Source organism: Taudactylus pleione, unplaced genomic scaffold (genome assembly GCF_031769625.1).
Source record: "Taudactylus pleione unplaced genomic scaffold, aTauple2 ptg000314l, whole genome shotgun sequence".
Lineage (NCBI taxonomy): Eukaryota > Metazoa > Chordata > Amphibia > Anura > Myobatrachidae > Taudactylus > Taudactylus pleione.
The window spans coordinates 6,126,225-6,143,329 of record NW_028284715.1 but is presented as its reverse complement, the minus strand read 5'-3'; the positions used below and the strand labels follow the sequence as shown (position 1 = coordinate 6,143,329).

Below are 17,105 nucleotides of genomic sequence, written 5' to 3'. Positions count from 1 at the left end.
ACTTTCTTTTCATCAGCTGATAAAGATTGTATGACATTCCCTGTAATGTCTCACCCTCTGTAATAAACTCAGTGAGTGATATTAACCTGCTTCACCACCACGTCTCTCTGTCTATCTCTCACTCCCCCTCTCCTTCATTCTCACTGTATCCACCCCCTCTCTCTCTCTTATTCTCTGCCCCTCTCCTTCATTCTCACTGTATCCACCCCCTCCATCTCTCTCTTATTCTCTGCCCCTCTCCTTCATTCTCACTGTCTCCACCCCCTCTCTCTCTCTCTCTCTCTCTCTCTCAATTATTCTCTGCCCCTCTCATTCATTCCCGCTGTCTCCACCCCCTCCATCTCTCTCTTATTCTCTGCCCCTCTCATTCATTCCCGCTGTCTCCACCCCCTCCATCTCTCTTTTATTCTCTGCCCCTCTCATTCATTCCCGCTGTCTCCACCCCCTCCATCTCTCTTTTATTCTCTGCCCCTCTCATTCATTCCCGCTGTCTCCACCCCCTCCATCTCTTTCTCTTATTCTCTGCCCCTCTCCTTCATTCTCACTGTCTCCACCCCCTCCATCTCTCTCTTATTCTCTGCCCCTCTCCTTCATTCTCACTGTCTCCACCCCCTCTCTCTCTCTCTCTCTCTCTCTCTCAATTATTCTCTGCCCCTCTCATTCATTCCCGCTGTCTCCACCCCCTCCATCTCTCTCTTATTCTCTGCCCCTCTCATTCATTCCCGCTGTCTCCACCCCCTCCATCTCTCTTTTATTCTCTGCCCCTCTCATTCATTCCCGCTGTCTCCACCCCCTCCATCTCTCTTTTATTCTCTGCCCCTCTCATTCATTCCCGCTGTCTCCACCCCCTCCATCTCTTTCTCTTATTCTCTGCCCCTCTCCTTCATTCTCACTGTCTCCACCCCCTCCATCTCTCTCTTTTATTCTCTGCCCCTCTCATTCATTCCCGCTGTCTCCACCCCCTCCATCTCTCTTTTATTCTCTGCCCCTCTCCTTCATTCTCACTGTCTCCACCCCCTCTCTCTCTCTCTCAATTATTCTCTGCCCCTCTCCTTCATTCTCGCTGTCTCCACCCCCTCTATCTCTCTCTTTTATTCTCTGCCCCTCTCATTCATTCCCACTGTCTCTCCCCCTCCATCTCTCTTTTATTCTCTGCCCCTCTCCTTCATTCTCACTGTCTCCACCCCCTCTCTCTCTCTCTCTCTCTCTCTCTCAATTATTCTCTGCCCCTCTCATTCATTCCCGCTGTCTCCACCCCCTCCATCTCTCTCTTATTCTCTGCCCCTCTCATTCATTCCCGCTGTCTCCACCCCCTCCATCTCTCTTTTATTCTCTGCCCCTCTCATTCATTCCCGCTGTCTCCACCCCCTCCATCTCTTTTATTCTCTGCCCCTCTCATTCATTCCCGCTGTCTCCACCCCCTCCATCTCTTTCTCTTATTCTCTGCCCCTCTCCTTCATTCTCACTGTCTCCACCCCCTCCATCTCTCTCTTTTATTCTCTGCCCCTCTCATTCATTCCCGCTGTCTCCACCCCCTCCATCTCTCTTTTATTCTCTGCCCCTCTCCTTCATTCTCACTGTCTCCACCCCCTCTCTCTCTCTCTCTCTCTCTCTCTCTCTCTCAATTATTCTCTGCCCCTCTCCTTCATTCTCGCTGTCTCCACCCCCTCTATCTCTCTCTTTTATTCTCTGCCCCTCTCATTCATTCCTGCTGTCTCTCCCCCTCCATCTCTCTTTTCTTCTCTGCCCTTCTCCTACATTCTCGCTGTCTCCAACCCCTCCATCTCTCTCTCTTATTCTCTGCCCCTCTCCTTCATTCCCGCTGTCTCCACCCCCTCCATCTCTTTCTCTTATTCTCTGCCCTCCCATTCATTCTCGCTGTCTCCACCCCCCCTCTCTCTCTCTCTCTCTCTCTCTTATTCTCTGCCCTCTCCTACATTCTCGCTGTCTCCAACCCCTCCATCTCTCTCTTTTATTCTCTACACCTCTACTTCATTCTCACTGTCTCCACCCCTTCATTTTCTCTCCTCCCTTATGCTTCTCTCCCCCCTGCCACCTGTATCTCTCTATTACTCTCTCCCCCTCATTCATATTATCTCTCTCCACCCCCTGCATCTCTCTTATTCTCTCTCCCTCTTTCACATTCTCTCTCCCCCTCTTTCATAATCTCTCTCTCTACCCCCTTCATCTCTCTCTTCCTCTCTTCTTCGCTCTCTTCTCAACTTCTCTCACTCTCTCCTTTCCTTTCCACTCTCCACCATCTCTATCTTTCTCTCCCCCCTAATGTTAGTCTCACTCTGTCACCCTATTCTTCTCTTCCTTTTTTACATTCTCTCTCTCTCTCCACCCACCCCGGCTGTCTCTCTCTCCATTCACCTCCTCTCTCTCTTACCCTCTCCCCCCTTCTCTCTGTATATCTGTCCCACATTCTCTCTTGGTCTCTTTTTTTTTTACCAAAGTTTATGCCAAATACTCAGTCCACATCATCATTTATGCTTATATCTCATATATAGATACAGTATAATAAATATATAAGGATAAAAACAGACAGCGCTCAAGAAATGCGTCAGACCAGCAATTACGTTGATGAAATAATCCAGGGGCCTATGTGTTAATATTCAAGGCAATGCCACGATTATTAACAGTCCAAATCGTGACAGGCTTTTTCATTTAAAGAAAATGTCCCCTTCTATGTACTAAATGTAACTCACAGGGAAGGGACATCGGTTACAGTACATCACGGGTACATCGGAAGAGTCTTCAATATTTTAGAAAGACTTGTCCTGAGAAACTGACACTGCGGAGTGAGATCGTGGGATGATATTGGGGACAATGGTTTGCTGCACTAATTAGCCTTTGTAGGAGATCTTTGTAAAATCTGACTCCTACATTAGGCTTTTAGTACATAAATAGGCCCCTTAATCAGCTTTAAAAAGATATCGAATAGGTCTCAACAACAGTTCTGCTCTGCTGCTCAGTACAATCCTGGCGTGCCGTCTGAGTACTTACCTGTCCTGGTAAGGTGTTACAAGTTAGGTGGTTGATCCTTTTTATATAATATACAATAAAATTTATCTTTATAACAACTGATAATTTTTAAGCCAAGAATAAAATGTTGTTTTCTAATGTCATGTCTGTCCTATTACTTGTGCGTAACTATGTCTAGTTCATTCTTTTCCACTTTTTAACTCTGAAAGATTTGAAGTCTCTTAAATAATGAAGACGCTTTTCCCTACATTTCCCATATTTTATCAACTAAAAACTTTGCTTTTCTGTCTTTTCACCCCCCTGTCTTGTGTGCAAACATTATCTGCCAATTGGCTGACAGTGTTTTTACATCCAAAATGCAAAGCAGACAGATGGGCGCCGCCGGGAAGAACATGACTAAGAGTACCAGCATTGGAGGGGACATGTACACGTTGGAGAAGAATGACGGGAGCCAATCGGATACAGCGGTGGGCACAGTGGGTACAGGGAACAAGAAGAGACGCTCCAGCATCGGCGCCAAAATGGTGGCCATTGTTGGCCTGTCACGGAAAAGTCGGAGTACGTCACAGCTCAGCCAAACAGGTAGGATGTGGTAATTTATACTCTAGTCATTGGCATGGGGACATTTGTTTGCGCCTTGTGTTCTTTATTTAGCTTTTGGTAAGGGGTGCAGGGTTATTTGTTGAGACTGACTTTATGACATGTAACACATTTGCATTCACAAAGGGGTAGATGTATGAAGAGTGGAGAAGTGTGCCAGTGGAAATTATGGAAGCCAATCGAAAAACGCTCAATGCCGGGATTGAGTTGGTCAATGGTGCAGGCTGGCATGGATGAAGGGACGGGGCAGCGTGGGGCTGCGTCTGACGTCATGCTGCACACAGCCGGGGGGCGGGGCAGCGTCTTAGCGAGTGCTGCAGGTTCTCAGCGTTGCCTGGCATAAACCCCCCCCGAAAAACTCATGCGATCACTAGTCCTGAAATTCCGGGATTGGAAACTCCAATCTAGGGATCCATATTCCTGGGATTGGCCTCCCTAATGGCAGCCAGACAGCTTCTACCTACCATTTTATAGAATGTACTTGATAAATGGAACCTCAAAGCTGATTGGTTGCCATGGGCAACTTCTCCACTGGTCCACTTCCTCACTCTTATCACGGCTTCATACATTTGCCCCAATGTGCTTTATTCCAAGGTGCCTTTGAATGGTTATGTTAATGCTCCAAAGGTTGTGGATTGGGATTATTGACACCTTTGGTGAATACGTGCTCTATATAAAGGCTAGGTGGGATTGGGACACAAGACAACATGGTTTGTAAAGTTTATATTGCTGCCTGAGATTGGGTTCTCTGTGTTTCCCCACCACCTGATAAGTACTCCTGCCTTTCTGTTTTGCTTAAGATAGTACATAAGACTTGTGATTGCTGAGAAATTACTTTTATTATCTGTAATATTACTAAAAGTCGCCTTTTTTTCGATAACAGTAATATATATATAACTGCATATATTGGTGACCTTAATCACCAATATTACAAACTAATAATCAGTTGCACAGACAGTCTTGTGAAGTCATTCCCATATGCGGTTATTTGTACTGTAGCTATGCCCACTGAGAATAGGAGAGATGAGTCAGATGATGCATGTTGAGTATATAAGCTAGTCATGCAATGACCCTGCATTAGAGGTTTGGCGTGCTGGTCTAATATGATGCTGCAGGTGTTTCACAGACCTGGTCTTCTGCTTCTAAATCTCTACACAAATTAAGGCATAAAATATCATTTAAAAAAAAGGAAAAGCAGTAAATTCTTAAAATAAGTCCATATGAAGTCACAGTATTATTTCCCAGTAGCTGGTGACCACCATAGGATCCAGCTTTTAAGAATGATAAGTGTACTCATTACTCAGATGTCATGCACAGACATGGTCAGTGGGGGTGCTCAAGCCCTTATAGATTTGACTCCTGATAAACACCATTTCTGGGCAGACATTGTCTTGCACTGTTTCTGCTTTCTGGGTTGTGGAAGGGATCTCACGGTGCCACAGTGGTAGCTCCCCAAGAAGCTACCACCATAGTCTCAACAAATTTTCCCAAGTGGATTGTAGGCAAATAGGGCCTGATTCAGGGCTGTACGCTAATGTCATCGCAGCTTCGATCCCGTACGCAGCTGCTGGGCAAAAATATGGAAATGTGGCAGATGCGAGGAATGAATTGAGACACCCACCTGCGGCTTTGCAAATGCAAGCATCTGCGTACAAAGCATCGGTCGCAGATCCTTCGATAATCGGACTTCTGATAAGTGCTATGATCGCCCAGAATGAGCGCTTGTACTGAGACACCGGAGCCACTTTCACTGCGTACAGGATCGCAGACGCAGGCTGTGAGACACCCCGAAAAATGGTCGCGATACGCCTGCGTTCTTTGCCGCTTCTTACCGTTACCTCCCACAAAGACTCCCTGACTGTCAATCACACTGCAAGCAAATAATCGCTATGAGCATTTCCAATAATGCACTTTGAAGAATGCGCTGTGCGACTCAGACGCATACGCAGATTATCGATTGTCACTTAACTGTGTAAATATCGGAATAGCGTACAACTCTGAATTAAGGCCTTTAGACTGGAAATACATTAAGGTGATTTATCAGCAATGATATCAATTCTAAACACAACAATTTCTGTAAAGAAACCAGTAAAGAGAAGTATGTGACAGCCTCCATAAAGCACCTACGCGGAGGAGGATATTCATGAAAACTGGTGTTCATATAATCTCACATATTATATATATATATATATATATATATATATAATAAGCCCATAGCAACCATCCAGGCCTGTGCTAGAATATGACATGGGCTATATCTCACCAAAGCTCTAATAACCATGTCATAACTAAACGCCAGATGTTTTGTGGGGAGACGGCCAATGACCCAACAGTTGGGATGCTGGCGCTTAGAATCCCTGCACCGGAATCCCGACACCTGTCAGAATCCCAGCACCGGCATCTTGACCGCCGGCATCTTGAAGGTAAGTAGCAGGGTTAGGGGGAGGGTTAGGGGTTACGCACTAGGGGTAGGGTTAAGGTTAAGCGCTAAGGGGGGAGGGTTAGGTTTAAGGTGTGGGGAGGGGGAGGTTAGGTTTAGGCACTATGGGGGGGAGGTTAGGTTCAGGCAACGGGGAGGGTTAGGGGTAGGGAGAAGGGGAGGGTTAGGATACTGACCGACAAGTGTCGGTATCCTAACCCTGTTGGGATGCCAGCATTGGGATTTTGACCACTGGTATCCTGAGTGCCAGCTTCCCGTACCCAACCCATTATATGAGGGGTGGCTAACCACCAGGAATTATAAGTAATATCTTGCATGAATAGTGCAATGTTCTGAGTCCACAAACAGGCATATGATGATTTGATTAGCCTTGCGTGCATTATATCATTCGGTACTAATTGGTTGCTGTAGGTTACTGCTCAGTTACACTTGTTGCACCTATGTTAGTAAATGAGTCCCAGAGTCTCTATTCTGCTCATCACCAGAAACAGGCTGAACTTAAATCTTTTACACTCAAAACCTTAAACTGTTGTAAAACTGTGATATGTTTGGTGTTTGAAGTAAAGATATGGGACAAGCATTTCAGATTTTATATTTTTAAAGTCTGTGCCCATAAAACATTGAAAAGTTAATGGTACTTCAGTGCCAGCCCATAGTCCCACGCACATTAGCAGTATTGGGATCTTGAGGTTTGTTACATAATCTAAGTCTTATTCTGAAGATCTGATTATATACAGGCACAAGCGAAGGCTGTTATTACGTAACCAACTCAAGGAGCAGAAACCTTCTCCCAGTTCCATGATTATAAATCTCAGCCGAAAGCTCACTGGGGCTTGCGGCAGACGAGACCCTACCACAACCTGGCCGCTCGCTGCCGCAGCTTAGCGGAGCGGGCCGGAGGCCGGCTCTTTACAGAGAAACGGCCGTCCTCATTAAGGGCGAGCGCTCGCAGTTTGCGAGCGGCTCCGAATGAGGTCCTGAATCTGACTAAGATGTTCGGGATGTGCTGCTGCTAAAAAATAGGTCGCCCTGACCTAGACCAGATAGATACAAGAAGCTATAGCTGTGCTCTATCCCTTTAATGTATAGTGGTCCAATATTGGACAAGTATAGAATGTTGACTTATATACACACTTTAATGAATGAGTCAGTGTATAAAAGGTATATCAGAGTAAAGTTAAAATATATCATAACATGCTTGTGTTCTCATGCAAACATGTCTACACAGTATGTTACAATTGCCTAAAAGCTGTTATCTATATGTGGGTCTCAAAAAGGATATAAGATAAGGGTAAGTAAATGGTTCCACTTAATCGATGTTACAGTCCTCCTTTGGTGGGTAATATATGGGATGCTTGGTAGAGGGATAGTCTCTTAATCTCACAGGTGAGTAATAAAGTCTATCTGTGTAAGGTACTTTAATTGTCCTTGGATGAGCGGTGTCCCGCTTTCCTTGGCGTAGTGGTGCACCTCTTTTTACTTCGGTATCCACTGATACCCTGGATAATGTTCGTTCCCCTCTAGTGGTAATTCGGGACCTGGTGATTTTGGAGCAGTCTTCTGGCTCGCCAATTTCGGATGGCACTCTCTTCGCGGTGATGTTCCCTCCGGTTCGACTGTACTTGGTTCTCCGTGTGGCATCTAGCTCTGGAGGTGCCTGGCTCTGGACGTCGTAACCCCCCTCCGGTCCCTCGCACGGAGGGACCGTAGAAAGGGCCCTTCTTCCGGTCCGAGTGGAGTGCTGGCCGCTTGCTTCTCGATTGCTTCCGGGTCCCGATCACGTGCCCGCAAGTCTCAATTTGATGCTGTTTGCAGCTAATACCTCTGACAAGTTAGAGTTAGTGTGAAAATGGGGAAATGGTCCAACGCGTTTTGGCCCTTGGGCCTTCCTCTGGGGATATGCAGAAGGTGATGTAAGTTACTGGGGCTCTTTTATACCACCCTGATGGACAGTTTTCTAAGGTATCCTTGCAGCTTTCTAAATCATAGACTGAACATAAGCAGCACCTACTGCACAGAAGGCTTTGGGAGACAAATGCATGTATTGGAAGAGTGGACTTTTCTCCCTAATAACAACCAAGGCTAGATCGGCAGGGGATATTACAAACAGCGGACAGGCAGCTTTGCAATTCCTTCCTTGCCAATATGCAAATGCTGCAGGAAGAGTTTGACACCCCATGCTGCATTTGCAATCCCAGCATTGCAACGCAACCGAGGTTGCAGGCTGGGATCACCATTGCGACCATCTGTTGCGATGGTGGACGATGCCAGGCTGGCCGGTTTGTGAGGCCAGGAAACTGCGTCTGTGGATGCAGCCCCTGGCCTTACCACTCCCGGGAAATGAGATGGACATGCCCCAGTTTCCGGGAACGTCAGCCGTTCCCGCCTCTGCCCCGCCCCTTAAATGGCTCTGCCTGTCAATCATAGAAGGGTTTGCATGCAATCATGCAGGACCCTTTCTGCACATTCGCAGAACGGGTCCTAGGCACGCGCAGATTCCTAATAATCATGAAATGCTGAATCAGCCCCAGTATTTGATTCCAGTGGCCCTGAGAGCTGGGGCCTAGTGTGGCCACAGGAAGGAACATGGCTTTACCCCTTCATGGTGATAATAGTTGTGCATTTTTGCTCAATTTCTGGTCCTTTGTAGCACTGTGCCAAACTCTGGTGTCAACTTGCATGATACATTTTGCTGTACCATTACTGCAACAGACATGTAGGATTCATGGTTTTAAAACAAGAAAAAGCATTGCATTACTTAAATGCTAAACAACAACGGTCTGCCAGCATGGAGAACATATTGTACATATTATTTTATGTTTGTACTTTTAGCTCAGTTGAAATTTTATTTAAAACCACTGCATAAGTTGACATTTTTCAAATGTAAATGAATACAGCATTATATAGCACAATGCACATTAAATTAACATTTGTATTAAGGAAGAAATTGTGTTGTCCATTGCATAGCAACCATGACCAGGGGGGGGGTGAAACACTACATTGCCAGGGCCCAAAGCAAATTTTAGAGGGGGCCCTGCTGCTGACGCACCCAGTGCAGTAGCAATAGTGCCACTTATTACCAGTGCCATTACCTGCAACATGGCCTTGTATGGCTTGTTCCTACAACATACAAATCCTAACCTGTACATACCATGCATCTTACTCTTTACATGGGGAGCTCATTTATAAAGTATGGCGGCGGTACTTGTACTACCGTGACACCTGTTCTGTCATCTCCATCTGAAAATGACATTAACGTGCTAAAAGCATAAAATAAAATACTTAAATCTTTGAATAAAGGAATTTTTTTTCGAAGCATTTTTGACATTTTATTTTAGTTGTAATTTATATTTTTACTACATGGAACTAAGAATTTTTTTAAACATTTTTTTATTAAATTTAAATCTGTTTTTAGTTTTAATTTATTTTTTTGTTATATTTTTACTACATCTAACTAAATATTTTTTTAAATTTTTTTTTTTCAAATTTAAATCTGTTTTTAGTTTTCATTTATATTTTTTGTTATATTTTTACAACATGGAACTAAGAGGAACTGAAAAACAAATCTGTTCTTTCAGTTCCATTGTGCCTATGTGAGTCAGCAAGCTTGCTTGCACATTCACACTTCTTCGGAGACTGGCAAAAGGATGTATTAACTCTTACATCTCCAGCGCCGTATTTTTTTATCAGCCATGGTGACCATTTTTTTGATAAATAGAGCTAATAAATGATTTATGCTGTAACAGAAAATAAGTCTTATAGCTGCACCAGGGCTGCCAATTATAGATATTCCCTTTATCTATAAGTAGTTTGTTTGGAGAAATCAACTACCATTGTCTAGTGAATTTGTTTTTATCCCACCTAGACTTTTCCTGGAAATTGGAAGATTAGATGGGCAATTTTGTGGGGGTGAAAGTTTCCAGATGCATCAAATATTTATCATTTCTTTCTGGTAATCCATAATTAGTCATTTATAGTGTTATGCAATAGGAATCTGCATTTTAGGACAATTAAAGTTAAAAGTTCAACTTTACTGTGATCCAAACATACTACAAACACAAATTATATAATATAGAAAGTGACATGAAAAGGCCTTTAACCCATCCACTGCAGATGACAAGTGAGGCTTTACATATACATCAAACCCCCCCAAAACCAATAAACCTTCCCAATGAGTCGATACGAATGGTGGCCAATTGCCACCAGCCTTGGGAAGATAGAGAGAGAGAATTTTTCTTTGCCAAAAATGATACATAAAAATAATCTAATTTTTCACACATGCAAAAGTATCTAAAGCACGTATCTCCACCATCTTGTGTCAAATAAAGAAATGGTCAGTTATGAAATGCAGTAGTTTTCTTTAGCTTAAAAAAAATGGTAGACATTGCGGGGCTCCCATATATTTCCTACCCATTAAAAGCATTTAAATTGAGATGATGAGAAATAGCAGAAAAAAAGCAAGTGCAGAGTTTGTTGTGAAAGCCACAATCCTGCTGCTTGTAACTCTGTAAAGGTGGACTACTGCAGAAGCAGGAACTGCAAAATATTTCTTTAATTTTCAGAAAAACAACACATTTTTCCATTTGCAAAATGACTAATTCTATTTTCTGAAAATGCAATGCTCTTGAAATGAAACAAGGTATAATTTGCATGTGTACTGCATAAAAAATAGGGATATTAATGTTGGAATGTGTAAACATCGAATAATGGGCTCAGCACATCACTAAGAAAAAAACAGCGAAGGGGTTAAAGTTATAGATATAAACTTATACAATATAACACAGGTTTTAGATACAAAAAGCAGGGACAACTGAAAAATTATTGCTCAATATTGAAAGCTGACAACAGATTAAATTACCAAAAGGGTCCAAGCAGTAAAGTATATCCAACAATCTTCCCTGTGTGTTTGATGCTAAAATAAAGAAGCATATTCTGCAACAGGTTATGGACTCAGCACAACAGAGCAAAATAACCATTTTTCCAGGGAAATCTGTAGAGTGTATGTGAGTAACCCTGCACTGTATTTCAAAGGGAGTTAAGAAGGAAAAAGACAACAAAATGTCTCAGGTCTTAAACAAGCCGTAGCCACAGAACCATGGATACTTACTGCTACACTTTGAATTCCATTCAGTGCAGTGAAGAAACAAAAATGTAAGATATATAAACAGTACATACTGTATTGCAGATAAAATAATATTGATTAGAAAATCACACTTCTCAATGCCCCTGGACACATGGGGTGGATAGTGTAAAATAAGGGGTGATATTGTTTTTGTGAGACAGCAGGTCCCAGCCAGCCTGTCCCGACATCTCGCATTTCTGGATAGCAATTGGCAGCTGACACATGTACTACCAGTATAAAGAAAATATTGAAAAAAATACAGGACTCGCACACCAAATGATTGAATCCTTTTACAGACTTAATTACAGCTCTCAATTCATGATGAACATGCTGTACTATAGCGTACCAAATGACAGGTTCAATCAGCCAATCAGCGGTCTGCGCTATAGAAACTGAATTTGCTTTTTTGCGCATGCACAGTGCAGTGTAGGAAAAGTGACAACTGGTGGACAGAAAGTTGTAATGCACTCTCTGGCATGTTCAGTGTCTCAGTACATTACAATGCGACTCAATATGCCTGAGGCGACTTAATACAGCAAGCTGCCGCACGACAGTGAGCAAATAGAGCGCACTACAAGGTGTATGGACGTTAGATGTAAGAGATGTAAGAGGACATATCTGTAAATAATGCATAGAGATGTTATATAAGAGGTTATCACTGCAGACAGAGCAGAGGTTAATAACCAAGAACAGGATGAGAAAGACAGATAGTCATGAGCAACCATTAGCTAATTTATTAAAGATGTTTAGTAATTCACCTAAAATATTAGACTACTGCAAAAGGCATGTGGGATGCATTAAAGAAACTGCACAAATGATCCAGATTGAACACTAAACTGTTTCTAGTAGCCATACTACTGTGCAGTCTACCTGACACATACAGTATCCCTATGTACACCCTGGAAATAAAGGCCTGAAGCAGAACTAAGTTTACATTTTGCAAAGCAAAGGCTAATAGATGAATACCCACTAATGTAAAAAATAACTCATACATGATAATATGGAAAATGACATCAGAATGGCCACAACACAGATATAAGGCCACAACATGTTTAGATACAAGTTAGATGCATGTTCTGCAACATAGAACACCATGAAACAGTAAGATTATGTAAGTACTAATTGACTAATATTCATGAGGCTTGACTTGTATTAATATGGAGCTGTTTCAAAGTGCACTGATGAATATTATTGCAAAGTGGCTGCTTCCTCTGTGTGTAGTTGATATTTTAATGATTTCCAAAACGTATTACTTTCCTTCAAAAACAGGGACACAAGGGAGCTCAACAAATATGTCTGATTCCTTAAAGACCCAGACAATGTGTATACATCTAATTAATCAAAAACTCATAATTACACTTTTACTGTTACATTGCATTTTGTAAAATGGTGAAGTCAAGGTAATGTAAGGTCATAGACTACAGTAGCACTGGCTCTTCTTTGGCTGTTGTGAGTGTAAAAAAATGCAGGTCAAACAATGTTTTATACCGCTTTCAAATTTAACCTTCATTTGAATACTCTTGTGTTTCATAAGCAGATTTAGGCTATTAGGTATGAAACCTTTTACATGCCACGATTTTATGCATGGCCATATTGTCGTTATCACTGTAAAAACACGACCATACTGTACTCTATCCATTAGCTCACAATGTGCGGAACTGCAGAATGTTCTTAGAAATTTTCCTCACCCGACAATCTGATCCAGATGATTTTAAACATGTCCTCAACAATTAAGTGTCTAACATACTTTGTGTGGGTGGTGCATTGCTTAAAGCACAGCTATACTGTATGTGTGGACCTGACATAGTATTCGAATTCTGGCACATGGAAATACAATCATCTCAATAGATTTAAATGACCTGCATCAATTGCATTACAGTATATACTTCTGCATACATCCAAAGTGTGCTGTATCCACTTTAGATATTATATAGTTATAGATATAGATATATAATAAACACCGATGATCCGGCACTCACTATATGGTAATAAGCCGTCCTTGCTCCGGTGCCCTCCTTACAGGGAACAGCGTCCCCACCATATACGATACACAGAGGTGGCACTCAAGAGTCTTCTAGGAAATTTATACATCGACGTTTCGGGACAATACGTCCCTCCCTCAGGATGCAAAAGACAGAATGACATAGACAAACAAACAACAAGATTAAATAGCTTACCGTTCTGGACGCGCGTTGCTCCGTTTGCTCGTCGTGCCGGGGCTCAGACCGGAACTAGGTCAACCAGACTCGCCGGAAACATCCTGCGTGTCACGTATCCACGTGGTCACCACCGGCGCTACGGCTGACGGAGATAACAAGCAGCCCAACGGTTGTCATGGAAATGAAATAAATAAAATACAAAAAATTATAAAAAACGTGCAAAGCATAATACTAACTTAATTATACAAAAAACTTGAAACTGTGATCATATCTATAGCAAACAGTGGGTGTGTTGAAAAAAACGTTACTTATTGAATGAATAGTGTAACGATGTAAGTGCTCAAAAATGATACAATATATCATACAAATATGTGAAATAAAAAACTAAAAAAATCAATGAGCGTTCTGTTGACATAATATTATTCATACTTAAAACATAAATATGTGCATCAATAAAACCGCAATACTGTCAGGAAAAAAAAAAAAAAAACCTGACCTTGGTTACTGCGAAGATATAATTAGTGTAAACCAAATCTAAATGAAGAAAAAAAATCTAATTACAAAACATTCTAAAACCTCATGAGCTATAAGACCCAAAAATATGTACTAAAAGAAATCTACAAAGTCACCTTCCTAGAAACATATTATACTTTTTTAGCTACAGGCCTCACCTCTCAAAAAAAAAACATTATATTGAAAAATAAATGTCATAATATATTATATAAACTAATAATAAAGAATAATAATAAATACTGGGATAGAAACTGTAGAACCATCATGGACTACAAAAAACAATTTAAGCCCATTGAGTCATTAAGCCCACGTGGTGCCCAATGTGTCCAACCTGTGGATCCAAGAGGATTCAAGTTGTAAAAGCCTTTTGGCTCTATTGCCTCCCCTCAATGAAATTGGCACCTGATCAATTATTTTGTTTCGAACTGTCGCAATACCATGTCTCAACTGGGCGAAATGTCTGGAAACAGGCTGCTCACTGGAGCCCGAAGAGAGGGCAGCTCTAATAGCAGCCCGATGCTGCGCCATCCTTTCCTTGAACTGCCGTTAGGTCTTGCCCACGTAGTACAAGCCACATGGGCAAGACAGAACGTACACCACAAACCGTGAATTACAAGATAACGGCCATTTGATACTAAATTTCTTCCCCGAGTATGGATGTGATACAAAATTACCTACCTGCATAAAACTGCAGGTAGTGCATCCGAGACATTTGAAACAGCCTGTTTTACGACTAAGAAAATATTTTACTGGAGTCTTAAATGGTGTAATGTCAGATTTTGTGACAATGTCTTTAATATTGCGACCTCGTGTGTAACTGGGCATCATCTTAGTGTCATGCAGCAAAGATATCTCTGGGTCAGTGGTGACTAACGGCCATAGCTGCTTGACTTGTGCTGATACACACTTACTTTTGATATTAAATTGATTAATCCAGGGCACCCTACGTTGCAGACCCTTCTTGACCCTCGGTTGTAATAGGTCTTCCCTACTTAAAGAAAGGGCTTTAGTTTGTGCCCTCTGCAAAACTTTCCTCGGGTAACCCCTATCAAGAAATGTATTAGTCATAATCTCCAATTGTTTGATTGTTTCCTTCCTGTCACTGGTGATTCTGCATACCCTAATATATTGGGAATAAGGTAAACCATATACAGTGTTACGAGGGTGAAAACTATCATACCGTAAAAGATTATTTCTATCAGTCGGTTTGACGTACAGAGAAGCCTGAATCCGTCCATTGACGATTTTAATATTAACGTCTAGAAAATGAATCTCATTCATGCTGGAATGAGATGTAAATTTGATAGGATTCGATGATGCCTTTTGGCGATCTATGATGCCACATAATATGTTGACATCTCCACGCCAGAAAATTAGTAAATCATCTATGTATCGGTAGTAAAGATACATACACTGAGAAATAGCAGCATCATCAAAAAACAAACTCCTCTCTACCTCCCACATGTACGCATTAGCAAAGGACGGGGCCGCAGGAGAACCCATAGCGCATCCCGTCCTTTGTCTGTAGAAAACTCCATCAAATAGAAAATAATTGTAATTCAAGGTGAATTCGAAAAGAGATAAAAAAAATTGTAAATCGGGACCCTCAAATTTAGAATTATTAACCAACAGCCTTTCAACTGCACGAATACCCGCCTCATGCGGAATGCACGTATACAGGCTAGTCACATCTAAGGTGACCGTAATGACATCAGATGGAAGTATATCAATTAATGCTAAACGTCGTAATAGTGCCATAGAATCTTTTAAGTACGAAAAAGTGTCCTGTATACAAGGCTGTAAATACATGTCGACAAAACTGGCAATAGATTCACACAAAGACCCCCTGGCTGAGATGATAGGTCTACCAGGAGGCCTTTGTGGATCTTTGTGAATTTTTGGAATAGCGTAAAAAAGCGGTACAATGGGGAACTCAGTAATTAATTTTTTACACAAAAAACTTGAAATGTGGCCCTCATTCTCAGCTAAATGTAGCAAAGCATCTAAACGTTCTTTATATTCATTAGTGGGGTCTCTAGGCAAGGTACAGTAGGTATTTGCATCACTTAATAATCTTAAACATTCATCTCTATAATAAGCAATGTCCATAATAACGATGGATCCACCCTTGTCAGCACCCCTTATAATAATGTCTTGTCTTTGGCCCAATGTTATCAGGGCAACTTGTTCCTCCTGTGACAAGTTCGACTGAAAAAAAGGGGTGTCTATTTTACACGGTAAGGTTTCAACCATACAATGAAATGTCTTGATATAGATATAGATATATATATATATATATATATATATATATACAAAGTCAGAAATCCACTGCACTCGCCACTCCTAGATTTGGGGTGCAGACCTGCACTCGCCATTCCCAGGACTGGGGTGCAAGTGGCCTGTGACCACATTGCTTAAATAAATAAAAACAGAAAACCCAGCACTCACCATGTTTAAACACTCACAATGTTTAATGTGAGTGTTTAAACATGGTGAGTGCTGGGTTTTCTGTTTATATATATATATATATATATATATATATATATATGTATATATTTGCAGAACTGAAAGCATACATACTTACTCTCTCGGAAAGTCCAGGAGACTCACGATTCTCTGGCTAGTCCCCAGAACCCCTGGAAGATAGGGTGGATCTCCCACATTCCGCCCACTCGAAGTGGGCAGGATGAGGAGATAATACAGAGAATCGGGGGTCTGTAGGGAGGGGGCGGGACAATATGATGCGATTTGCTTAATTTTTGCCCCTCCCTGCAGGACCCGCAATTCAAGGCGTTTTGGAATGATGTGGGTGGGTCCTTAAGACACACAGAGCCTGGTCATCTGTATTTCTTCCCCGGGCTTCTCCCGGAGAGGACAAATTAAAAGTCGGCAAGTATGACTAAAGTCGATCCAATATAGTAAGTTCAAACATGTAACTGGTTACGTTTTGTGATCATACTGCATTGTGCACCAGAAATTCAAGGTGACTTCTACGATCTGTAAAATAAAACACTACAGTAGAATGTGTTTTATGGCGTCACTAAGGGGGAGAGGCTGCACCAGGTGACACCATCTGAGGGGGTGACACCAAAACTACAGAGCTGCTTTGCTATTTTTGTGTCTCCTCTCCGGATGGTGCAGCGATGATAGGTGACACGCACATACGCTCGTCATCCATTCCACACACCCCTGTGTCCGGAGAGGCTGGAGGCTGCCCAGCAACTCCCGGAGCGCTGAGCAAATCCCCAGCGTGATGAGAACAGGAGCGTGACACCTGGTGACG

General features: G+C 42.2%; 1 protein-coding gene across 14 annotated transcripts in view; it reads left to right on the top strand.

The window, feature by feature from the left end:
• RIMS2 (regulating synaptic membrane exocytosis 2) overlaps positions 1-17,105 on the top strand; it is an 801,312-nt gene that overhangs the window by 717,874 nt on the left and 66,333 nt on the right. For 13 of the 14 annotated variants that reach the window (XM_088442657.1, XM_088442652.1, XM_088442648.1 and 10 more), the window contains one exon: positions 3,329-3,570. In XM_088442657.1, the coding sequence (XP_088298783.1) occupies positions 3,329-3,570 (242 nt within the window). The remainder of the gene's footprint in view (positions 1-3,328; positions 3,571-17,105) is intronic. The other variant, XM_088442644.1, reaches the window with a different exon arrangement.